The sequence below is a fragment of the Loxodonta africana genome, chromosome 27, assembly GCF_030014295.1.
Source record: "Loxodonta africana isolate mLoxAfr1 chromosome 27, mLoxAfr1.hap2, whole genome shotgun sequence".
Lineage (NCBI taxonomy): Eukaryota > Metazoa > Chordata > Mammalia > Proboscidea > Elephantidae > Loxodonta > Loxodonta africana.
The window spans coordinates 11331803-11344098 of NC_087368.1; the positions used below are offsets into that span (position 1 = coordinate 11331803).

The 12296-nt window shown below is 37.8% G+C and overlaps 1 protein-coding gene across 6 annotated transcripts in view; it reads left to right on the forward strand.

Annotated features, from left to right (window-relative positions):
* Window positions 1-9348, forward strand: part of ATP2C1 (ATPase secretory pathway Ca2+ transporting 1) — a 183074-nt gene extending 173726 nt beyond the window's left edge. For all 6 annotated transcript variants that reach the window (XM_064277327.1, XM_023540036.2, XM_064277326.1 and 3 more), the window contains 8 exons: window positions 763-813; window positions 1698-1864; window positions 3154-3222; window positions 3825-3941; window positions 4760-4907; window positions 6086-6181; window positions 7368-7509; window positions 8930-9348. In XM_064277327.1, the coding sequence (XP_064133397.1) occupies window positions 763-813; window positions 1698-1864; window positions 3154-3222; window positions 3825-3941; window positions 4760-4907; window positions 6086-6181; window positions 7368-7509; window positions 8930-9060 (921 nt within the window). In that variant the 3' untranslated portion in view covers window positions 9061-9348. The remainder of the gene's footprint in view (window positions 1-762; window positions 814-1697; window positions 1865-3153; window positions 3223-3824; window positions 3942-4759; window positions 4908-6085; window positions 6182-7367; window positions 7510-8929) is intronic.
* The last annotated feature ends 2948 nt before the right edge of the window (window positions 9349-12296 follow it).

Genomic DNA, 12296 nt, shown 5'->3' on the forward strand with positions numbered 1-12296 from the left:
GTGACGTTCAAAACTGGGGTCTTACGGAAGAGGAAGAGAAGATGGAGGGAGGACACCTTCCCCGCCTCCAGGCCCTCCTGGTGGTACTATTTGAGAGCATAGTGTTTCATGAGAGGGAAAATGAGGTTCGAGCAAGGAGGTGAAAAAGAGTCAAGGTGCAAGGGGATATTGTTGATGGCTGACATTAGAGCACAGTGAAAGGGTTTTCAGGAGACCAGGAAATGGGGCCAGAAAAGAGGACCAAATATAGGGCTTAAAGAGAGAAAATCATATATGCAATTTGGAGATACAGTGGAGGAGAGGCTACTGAATTAACCTGAGTAAAAGGAAATAGATACTTGGCACTGTAAGGAACGGCTGTGTGGACATTGAGAAGCAGCTGTTCCTTATCGCCCCTGAAGACAGAACAAAGGGAAAAGGACATTTAAGTTGTACACGAGTGTCATGAGGAAACAGATGCCCGAGAATTTTTGCTTTCTCTGTCTCTGAATCAGTTCAGAATAAGACTGTTGTGTCTTCACAGTTTAAATATAATGGAATAAATTGGATGCCTTGTTTAGATTATTTTTTTCCTGTGGTACCTTTGGTAAAATGAGATGGCTGTAACGAGTGTATTAAGAAGTATATGGTATATTGCTGAAGCTTGATCTGTAGCTAAATTAAACACAGTTTAAGTGAAAAATCAGAGTTACTTATGGGTGCCTCAGTCATTCTGATATTTCGTAACATTAAAGATTTTTAATGTGTTCTGTATTTTAACAGGTTGCAGTATTTTACAGAGCTAGTCCAAGACACAAGATGAAAATTATTAAGGTGGGCATCTAAGAATCAGATCATTTTTTCTCTACATATAAAATGCCTCTTCTTGTCTTCCGTTACTAGGAGTATTGATGAAGTATTAAAACTGCAAGTATCTTGAAGCAAAACAGATGATTTTTTAAAGCTTAAAATAGTAACACTAAAAGAATGTCGTTGGCATAGGAACATGTAAAAGAAAACTTCAGTGCAATATCTGCAAATATAGCCTCCTTAAAAAAGTTGAACAGTGTAGAGGTATATTCTGACAGGGACCCATAGCCAGATCATCCCAGTGTGAACAGCAGCAGTTAGAAACTGAATACAGCAACAACAGTAAGAAAATTCTCTGAGAAAGTAAACAATATTTAAAAGGGTATGGCTGTTTATATTAGCCAAATATATACAAATCAATTGTCAGCATCCACTAGTTAGTAACTGGACTTAATCAAAATAGCCTACCATTATAATTCAGGGTTTCTCAACCGTGGCACTTTTGTCTGGATAATTCTTTGTTGTGGGGGATTGCCCTTTTCATTGTAGGATGTGTAGTAGCATCCCTGGCCCCTACCCACTAGCTTCCAGTAGCATCCCCCGAGTTGAGACAGTCTAAGATGTCTCCAGATATTACCACACATGTAATACCCCCAGTTGAAAACCACTGGTGTATGACTGGATCCGATTTTAGACATACAGTTCTCACAGATGAGGATACTAAAAGCAACCTTTTCTAAACTATCTTATTAAGACCTCCATGTATTAAGTTTATTGAAAAATTGTTGGTCTGTATTATTTCTAATCTTAATTATGTGAAGAAAATAATTGGCAGAGGATTTGTCTGTCCCTTTATCTGTTTGGAAGTGACCTTTTTATCAGAACCCGTCTCCTCCTTCCTGCCGCAGTCTCTGCAGAAGAACGGGTCGGTCGTAGCCATGACGGGAGATGGAGTAAATGACGCCGTTGCGCTGAAGGCCGCAGACATTGGAGTTGCAATGGGCCAGAGCGGCACAGATGTTTGCAAAGAGGCAGCAGACATGATCCTGGTGGATGACGATTTCCAAACCATAATGTAAGTTTTCTTCCCATGAGTCTTCCCCCTTCCTTCTCGTACCCGATCCCCAGGCAATTCGACTGGAAAAGCATAAGCAGAATTTAAGCATTGTGTAAACTAAACCATTTTGCTAGATTAATGTTATTTTATGACCCAGTGTATAGTTCTGGAGAAAATGATTTGTGTGGAATGGAGAGGGCATCATGCACAGTAAGGCCGTTCATTCAAGAAATATTTATTGAGTACCAGTTACATGTCACATTTTTCTGGGTACAGCAGTTAAACCCTTATTCTAGTTAAATTCAGGCTGTCAGAAACATGAATGTGCATGGCTTTACAAATATTAAAAATTGTCAAGTTCACATTCGTATCTGTTTCCTTTTGTCCGTAATCCTTCATGTTGCCCTGGTTTCATGAATTTATTGAACTGAAATTTCTTGGAACTCATGTCCGTTTCAGCCAGTTTCTGCCTGATTTAAGTCTCCAGTGTAATACCTGGTGGTATGAATTTCACGGTGTTCAGGCGGGGGTCACCTGAATCTCATTTCCTTTTGATGATCACCTGTTGGATGACTCGAGTCTTACTCTGTTCCATCGTACATGCTAGTTAATGCCCTAGGCTGCTGTATTATCTCACTGTGACCTTAAGTACAGACAGCATGTGGGAGCTCAGGATTCCCAGGTATTTGCCCAGCTCTTGAAGGGTATAACCCGTTTTCTTTCAATTTTTAGAATTATATATACAGATCTCGCAAGAAAAGGGAAGTTGTTTAATAGATTCTTTTTCCTAGATTCAGTCAAATGAATGAGAGAATTTATATGAATCTTTGTAAACCATATTGTGTCATTTCCCTGCATATTTATCTAATTGTGTACAGGAAGAATAACTTAAATTCCATAGTTCTTAAGTATTTCATTTGCCATTTAATTCCTGACATACATTAATTTTATTCCTCACCATGCATCTTGTACCTCTGAGGAAAATGAAGCTAGAGGGATAAAGATCATCATTTTATTATTATAAACCAGGTACTTGTACAGAAAGACAGTGTGTGATTTTAATGTTGAAATACCTTTAAGAATAAAAATTTTTATATTATGTAATAAAATTAGTTCAACTAATGCTTAGCAGGCTGGACTTCCTTGTATTTTTTTTTTCCTCATCTTAATTGTGTAGAGAAGATAATTCTTTTAGTGATACATGTATGAGGTGGTAGTTTATTTTCAAAATTAGCTCTATCGTATTTTAGTATAGGTATATCTTTATTTTTATGTGCTATTTCTCACCTCTTTGTTTTTAATTTCAGGTCAGCAATTGAAGAGGGTAAAGGGATATATAACAACATTAAAAACTTTGTTAGATTCCAGCTAAGCACGTAAGTTTGCAGAAATGTGTCATGACGGGTCTTTTAGACAAAGGATATTTCAAGTCTAATTCAAGCAGAATGCTTAGAAGCTTTTGGGCTTTTTCTGAGGGTTGTTCATGTATAAGTTTTTCAAAATGAAAATTGTGTTCTGAAATTTAAAATGGCATGATAAGTAGATTCTCAATGAAATTGGATGTCAATGTTACGAAAACCTTTGTGATTATTTAATAACTCATGAAATAACGAAGGAAAGGTAGTCAGATTTTAGTGTTCCCTCTTAGTATCTCTTTCCAAAAGTAGAAGGGCTTTTCTGTGGTCAGAAAACATTTACCAGAATATCTCTTCAACTGTTATGTAGCAATAGCTATTCGGAACTCAAGTTTAAAAACATTCCTCTGTATCTGTTGTCTGAATATCTTTTTAAAAAGCTTTGTTAAAACACTGTGTTGACTCTTCAGAATGTTCAGATAGAGGAAGCATAGGCCCCCACAACACAGACCTCCTTCCAAAGCCCGGCAGTGACGAGAGATTTCTAAGTGCTAAAATGTGGTACCAGATCATCAGGAGGAATTTACACTGCTGACCAGCTTCTAAATGACTTTTTTCCACAGGAGTATAGCAGCGTTAACTTTAATCTCATTGGCTACATTAATGAACTTCCCTAATCCTCTCAACGCCATGCAGATTTTGTGGATCAATATTATCATGGATGGACCTCCAGCTCAGAGGTAAGAGTGTTTTTTCCATGCATGAACTGGAAGGACAAGGAAAGCGTGATATCGTGATGATTCAGTTTTAAAGCTTCATTCATGGATGGCATCAGAATGCATTGCAGCAACATGTTTGTTATAAATCAGTTATTCTTTTTGGGTACTCGTTCATTCAGATGGATCTGAATCTTTACTGTGTTAGATGCTCAGCCTTAGGCTGAGAACAGATCAGGGAATAGACACAGTCACTGCCCTCAGGAAGTAAGCGTTTTATTTTTGAAAATGAAATGTCATGGAGCAGTTGCTGAGTTCAATGTTATTAGATTCTGTTGTCAATTTTAGACAAGTATTGAAGTATCTAAGGGCCTAACTATTTTATAATAACGGGCCATATATGTCACTTCCCAACATCAAAGGAATAGTTGAATGAGATATGTCACACATGTCATTGGCCATTGCAACAAGTCATCCTAGTCACAGCCTCCTCGCGTGGAAGGGACTTCAAAGCCTAGTTGGTAGGTCATTCATTTCAGGCTATATCTGAGGCAAGTAAACTTAAACGTAATATATGTAGATGGTATTAGAATTTTTTTTTTTTAAATTTGGCTAGCAAGCCCTAGAAAACTGCCAAATAAATAGGGTAAAAGAGAAAGACCAGTGACAAAATCAGTGGTTATTTTCGAGTATCCATAGCTAAGAATTTCTTTATGATTGAGCGTTTGGTTTCCATAAGAAAGCATTTAGGTTACTGGGTAGCTGAGGTTTATGAGGTTGAGAAGGTAACAAATCCAAACGATCAAACTTGAAACCAATTCACTTTTCTGTTTGCTCTTCAGCCTTGGAGTAGAGCCAGTGGATAAAGATGTCATTCGTAAACCTCCACGCAACTGGAAGGACAGCATTTTAACCAAAAACTTGATACTTAAAATACTTGTTTCATCAATCATCATTGTGTGTGGGACTTTGTTTGTCTTCTGGCGGGAGGTACGGTCACTGAACTGCATTACTAACATGCATCCTGTGTGATAGGATTCTTAAAGTTGTTTAGGGCGTTACACTGAAGGCTGGAGGGCTAGGAGAGCTCTTTGGGAAATATAATAGTAAAAATATTTTAAAATAGTTTGATTTTAATCTTTATGGGTTGGTGGACTTCCTGATTCATTTATTAGAATAATTTAAATATAGAGAGAAGAAGTATCAAAGTAGAAATTAAAATATGAAAATTTTGGAAGACTAAGGAAATCTGAGAAGGTCTTTAATACAACTATTTTTATTAAAAAAGAAAGTTGGCACATCTACCACGGCCTCCACCAGACTGAGTCCAGCTCAACTAGATGGTGCCCAGCTACCACCACTGATTCCTCTGACAGGGATCACAGTAGATGGTCCTGGACAGAAATGGAGAAAAATGTAGAACAAAATTCTAACTCAGAAAGAAAGATCAGACTTGCTGGCCTGACAGAGACTGGAGAAACCCTGAGAGTATGGCCCCCGGACACCCTTTTGGCTCAGTAATGAGGCCACTCCTGAGGTTCACCCTTCAGCCAAAGATTGAACAGGCCCATGGAACAAAACAAGACTAAAGGGGCACACCAGCCCTGGGGCAGGAACTGGAAGGCAGGAGGGAACAGGAAGGCTGGTAATAGGGAACCCAGGGTTGAGAAAGGAGAGTGTTAGTACAACAATGTGTGTACTAACTCATGAGGAAACTAGTTTGTTCTGTAAACCTTCATCTAAAGTACAATTAAAAAAAAAAAGTTTAATAGCTAATATATAGTTCATGAGATGTTCACTTTTAATTGTCTAACCACAAAAACCCATTGCTGTGAAGCTGATTCTGACTCATGGCGACCCTATAGGACAGAGTAGAACTGCTCTGTAGGGTTCCCAGGAAGCGGTTGATGGATTCGAACTGCCGACCTTTTGGTTAGCAGCCATAGCTGTCAACCACTGTGACACGAGGGCTCCTTTAATTGTATAGACTAAGCTATTCATAGGTGTCTTATTTAAATGGCTTATAGGAAATTTGGTAGCTTTTATGTTTCATATCTTAGACTAAATCTTTTCATCTTAATGGGAAGAAAATAATTCACCTTTTAAAAGCATGAAGTATTTGTTCATTAAATTTAGTCCCTGAAAATTTGTCTTTTTCTCGTTGACAGCTACGAGACAATGTGATAACACCTCGAGACACAACGATGACCTTCACATGCTTTGTGTTTTTTGACATGTTCAATGCATTAAGTTCCAGATCCCAGGTATGTTAAGGTGGTCGGAGCTGATGAGCTCAGTTGGGTAGAGCACTCTACTAATAAGCAGTAGGCAAGGGTTATGGGGTTTTAGTCTTGCTCAGTGTTGTCACCACAGATTACAGCTTCATACACAGTCTTCCTACAAACATGTACTACTGGTCACAATGAGAATGGGTGTTGGGGAAAATCAGCCTTTCCTTTGACCAGAAGACCAAAGTAAATTCCAGCTGCTGGCACCCAATCTTTTTCCTTTCTGTCCTTTTGTTAGCTATATATGATAGGCTCCAGTTAATGTTACCTGAGTGCACAGGACAAACCTCATGGGTTCTGTTAAGGTAATACTGGGTTTCATTTTAGAAGACAGTACTGTTAGAATTCCAAGAATAATTTTGTGCGTATTGATTTTTTTGCATTACTTTTGTCGGGTGTCACAAGCTTAGGGCATTTTAAATTTGCCTTCCTTTCTGTGAGGTATTTCAAGGTGTGACCACCACCTCTTCTTGTCTGCAGTGCTGTGGTAGAAGACAATGAGGTAGAAACTAGTGGTGTGTTTTTAGAGCATATCATCCCTGAAAAGTCCATCCCAGGCCGTATCATTCATTTCAATTTTAAGAGACTTTGGACATCCTTAACTGTATCTGTTACCATTTACCATGTTAGAGCTTTCCAAGTTCACTGCGTTGTCACTGGTTTTGACTAGTTTTTGAAGAAGCTGTAGTGTGTTTTTTGTTTAAAAAGGCAGTTTTACTTTTCAGGACACACATAGCTACTTCGTTCTTCAACAAAGCTTGTTAGGTTATCTACCTTATGAAGGGGTACAGGTGATTTAGCATAGTAACCATAGACCAATAAAACTTCTTAATGTTTTGGGATTCCAAAAATAGGATTTCTTTCTTCCTGTGGTCATATATATATAGAAACACTTTGTTTTAAGAAAGCTTGTTCTTGATAGATGGAAGCTTCTTTAAAATTTACCCTTGTTCAGTCTGAATTATTAAAAAACAATAGTTAAAAGATTTTATGAAACTAATATTACAGAATTTGGTGACTACAAAAGTTTCTTTTTGGGGGGGCGCTAATTTACACATAGTGGTACTGTTTGAAGCTTATTAAAAAATTGTGGCAGTGAATGTAATAATAAAGAAGTTGCTTCTGTGATCAAGGAGTAATGCACTCTCTGCTCTGCCTACAGACCAAGTCTGTGTTTGAGATTGGACTCTGCAGTAATAAAATGTTCTGCTATGCGGTTCTCGGGTCAATCATGGGACAGCTACTCGTTATTTACTTCCCTCCACTTCAGAAAGTTTTCCAGACCGAGAGCCTAAGCGTACTGGGTAAGTAAAACGTTATCTTTATAACTGACATATTTTAGATGAATTCCCTTAAGTATTTTCTACATTTTCTCTAATAAATTTTTTTTTTTTTTTAAACAGTGAAATGTAAAAATGACTGACTTGAGAAAAGAATATGTGCTGTTTCTTCATTTGGGAAATTCAGGGAGTCACTCTTCCTAACTGTTGTTGTTGGTTGTACTTGAGTCAATTCTGACCCATGGCGACCCAAGGCGCCTTTGGGTAGTTTCGAACTGCCAATCTCTTAGCTAGTAGTTGAGTGCTTACTGGTTTGTGCCACCTGGGGACTGACTTTAGGGGTTTTCATTTTTTTTTTTTTTTAATTATCATTTGTTAAGAGATCCTATTGGTGATTCTGAAGGCTGGCAAATCGAAATCTGTTATAGAGTAATTGTAGTTTATAACTTTCTTTTATGTACTTTTCAATCTCGTATGGAGATAAAACTAGATTTACCCATACTAAAAACAAACTTTTAAAATTCTAATTTTTGATAATTAAGCTAATATTTCACTGTATTACTTGCTAGTTTGCACACTCTAATTTTTATGAAATAACTGATCCTTTAAAAGCAGACAGTTGCAGCAACATTCTATGGGTGAAGTTAGGCATTATTAAAAAAAAAAAATAGCATGTGTTAAATGTGTCAGGACGTGGTATATTCAAAACGAATCTTCATATGTAGGCGTGAGGAACGACGTAGTCCATGGTAATGCTACCGTTAAGTCTTGGGGTTTTAAGTTAATTTGGTGTATTTATGAAAAAAAGTGTGATACAACTTCACTGTACGTTTAAGTTGATCTGGTTTAATTTCTGTATTTTAATTCCATATTCATATCCTTTCCTCTTTAAAAAGAAGTTTTAAGGACACAGCTGTAATTTTTTAAGCAGTAAAGAAAAATTGAGAGTGTGGGTATAATTGTCAAGGTGTGGTCTTTAAAAGACGAGCTCTTGTAGACTTTGAAATTGAACAAACAGATGCGAATTTCCAAGTAATCTTCAGATAAGCATTTTCAGTCAAATAGTTACCACTGCTTACAAAGTACCTTCTACAGGCTGTGTAATCTATTCCATAGAAAACTCCTCTTGCTTGTGTTACTGGTAAAGGCTAGCCACCTGAGGTCAGCCCACGGTTCAGGGGAAGTGGTCAGAGGATGGAGGTTCTATAGTTCTGGCTGCTGCTTTTTCTAGTGTGCGACTCTGGGGAAGTCACATAGTACCGTCGAGCCCTGCTTGGTCAGTTTTTAAACTGAGGATGATTGTGTTTAACCTTATGGAATGGTTGCGAAACAACAAAAAAAAAAAACATTTAAAAGCTGTGGTATAATGCTAAGACAATGTAAGCTATTAAGCTTTATAGCCTGTTTCAAAGAATTTGTGAAACCTTCTTTTTCTCTCTCGCAGATCTGCTGTTTCTTTTGGGTCTCACGTCGTCAGTATGCATAGTGTCGGAAATTATAAAGAAGGTAGAAAGAAGCAGGGAGAAGATCCAGAAGCATGTTAGCTCACCATCATCGTCTTTTCTTGAAGTATGATGCATATTGCATTCTTTTATTTGCAAACTGGGAATTGCAGTCTGAGGATCACTTGGAAGGGCAAGTTCAAGAGGATAAATGAAGACCTGAGAACTTTTTAACTTTTCATTGACTAAAAATGAGCGTTAATGTTCAAGACTTGATTTGAGACTTTAAACCTGCTGGCAGACCCAAATGAAATTATGCAACTTTGATAACTTAACTCTTCATTTAAATTGGCTTTTGCGATTGAGTGGAACTTTATAAAGCATATGGGCAATTATTTAATTACCAAAAAAAAAAAGAAAACGAAGCCTAAACCACCTTCTGCACTTAAAGAGGTCTAACAGTACAGATACACTATCTATCTTAGATAGATATAAATATTTTTTTTTTTATTTTTAAATATTGTACTATTTATGGTGGTGGGGCTTTCTTACTAATAAAAAAAATAAATTTTATCGTTTCAAAGGCATTCTGTTTGGTTTAGAAGTTGAGTCCCAAGAGTGCCGTATTTCAGCTACTGTATTTTCTTTTTCCTGCAGTATCAGCATCTCTGATACCTTGTGCTACCATTTTTGTATCTCACGTTTGTTGCACAGGATGTGACCACTGTCAGATCACTGTTCTTTTCTTTCTTTTTGTGATTGAAAAGCCTATACTGCAATTTGAAGTAAATGTTTGCTTTTCTTCTAAGTGTAAATGGTTGCTTTTCTTTTTTAGGCATGAGCCTTTGTTCTAGCAAAATTAATACAGGGCTGTCAAGTGGCATTCTAGTTGGGTAGCAGTGTCTGTAATTAACACTTAGTCATAGAATCAAAAACATTTAAAACTGGGCTGAATTTTATAACAAATGATATTACCGTGTCATGCCTCTTTTTGAGTTAAATATATATACTCTGTCAAACATCATTTTGTTATCCCCTAAATATAAATCCAAGTACCTCAGCTGCAGAATTGACTTTCATTATTTTTAATGTTTTCTGTGTGTTTTTACGCATATTTTTAGGAAGTATAGGCTGCTACACTTAAAGAATAAAAAAGCTGCGAACTCAGTTTGTGAATCAGCATCTGGGTAGAAGACTGTGTGCTGACCGTGTGCTTCACGTACCAGCAGGTTCTTTGGCCCACCCTGTAGCTGGCCGCAGCACACCGGGGTCTGTCCCTTCTACTTCCACCCTTTACCTCTGCCTTTGTGCTTCACTGGGCATGCTACAGAGGTGGACGGATTTGCTTTGTGTAACGCCATCAGTTTTTGCAGTGACTTGATGAGGTGTGAGTAACTTGTTTCAAAGGTATGGCACATTTGGGCCAGAAATTTAAAATCAGAAATCCATTCTCCTATTCTGTATTTCTCACTATAAACAGAAATGGGTCTTAAATTCTTACAGCTTTAATTCTTACCTAAGTTAGTAAGTTTTATATTTTAAAATAATTCTACATTTTTAAAACTGCCAAGGTAAGCCACACACTTTAGTTTTTATCACCAATATTAAATTGCAAGTGTTGGCACTGGAATACTGTCCTTAATGATAGGGAAAAAGATGTATTCTTCGAGTACTTGTTACTGAAACAGTTGAGTTTAGCAGCTGAGATGTCTGCAATTTATTTCTGCTTTGCCCTTTAAGGCCGAATAGTCAAATGTACACTGTTCTTTTTCATTACTTCACAGGGAGGCCATTTTGCAATCAACTTTATCTTTAGTGATTTGGTATTTCATACCTCAATTTTGTAATGATTTTTCTTCTCTGTTACAAAGACTTGAAGTATGTACTACACGCACGTTCATCTTTCGCCTTGCATTTTAGGCTCAGAGTATGAAATAAACGTGCCTATCCTTGCATTTGGTTTTTGGACTATAAAAAATAAGATTATTTAAATGAATAACCTCCCATGGGGCTGTTAGCATTAATAATTACCCATAGGGATGCTGAAGATAGATACAGAAATTAGGGAATATTCATAGTATACAGAATGTGTGCTTGAAAAAGAAGTGAAATGTACATTATAGATCTGATACATCCAGATTTGAATTTTCCATTGATTGTATGGTCTCCAAATTAGCATGGGTCATTTAAATGTACTAATATGTAAGTTTTGTATTTTTACACCATTTTTTAGACCAGGGGCTTGCTGCCTGTTGCCCTTGAGTTGCCTTCAATTGACGGTGACCCCGTGTGTTTCAAGAGTAGAACTGGGTTCCATACGTAGGTCTTTCAGTGGCTGTAAGATAAGAGTCGCTGGGTGGCGTCGTGGTTAAGCACTTGACTGTGAGCCAAAACGTTAGTGGTTCAAACACACCCAGAGGTTCCCTGGAAGACACGTATGGCAATCTGCTTCTGAAAGATCACAGCCCTGAAAACCCTGTCAGAAGTTCTACTCTGGACCCGTGGGGCTGCCGTGAGTTGGAATGGACTCAGTGGCAACTAACAGTCCTCCAGAATTAGATCACCCGGCCTTTCTTCTGTGGTGTCACTGGGGGGATTCAAACCACCAACCTTTTGGTTAGCAGTCAAGTGCAAACCATTTGTGCCACTAGGGGCACTTAGGGCTTGCCACAGTACTTAATAATACGAATTTACTTGATTTTTCCCTGTTAAGCTATCTAATGAAGTTATTGACTCACTACAATGTAAATATCCTCAGGAAGAAAACAAGAAACTTAAGATAACAGTTCTCAGATGTTCAAAACTGGCTTCATAAAACAACTGAGCATGTTCTGTCGCAGTTGTGTTGGACACTGCATGACCCAGAGATGAAACAAGTACCAAACCAGACAACTCAGAGGACCACCCCCTCAGGGAAGGGCTTGATTTAACAGCAGGACCTGCAGCTCACCTGGGTCAGACATGTTTCTTCACCTTTCATGCCCATGCAGGGTATGTCTGGTACATCGGTAGTCTTTCTGAAATCACTAAGTTTTTATCTTTTTAATACATTATTTAAATAAATGGGTACTGGCCACACTTGAAATATTTTCTAACTGAAATGAACTGGTGGTAAACAATATCTTAAATCTGGGGACCTTAATTATCTCCACGCTACTTTCTGCCTCTGTCATTCGGCAATTCATATGCATTTTATTTCCACATACAACTTACCTAAGAGCTTAGGTGGATGAATTGATTGTCTTTTCAGTAAACATTTATTGAACACCTGGAATGTGCTTAGAAGTAGAAAGATGACAGCATCCCTGCCCTTCAGGAGCCCATGGACCGGGGTGGTGAGGGATGTAACTGTTAGCAAGCTGTTTCAAG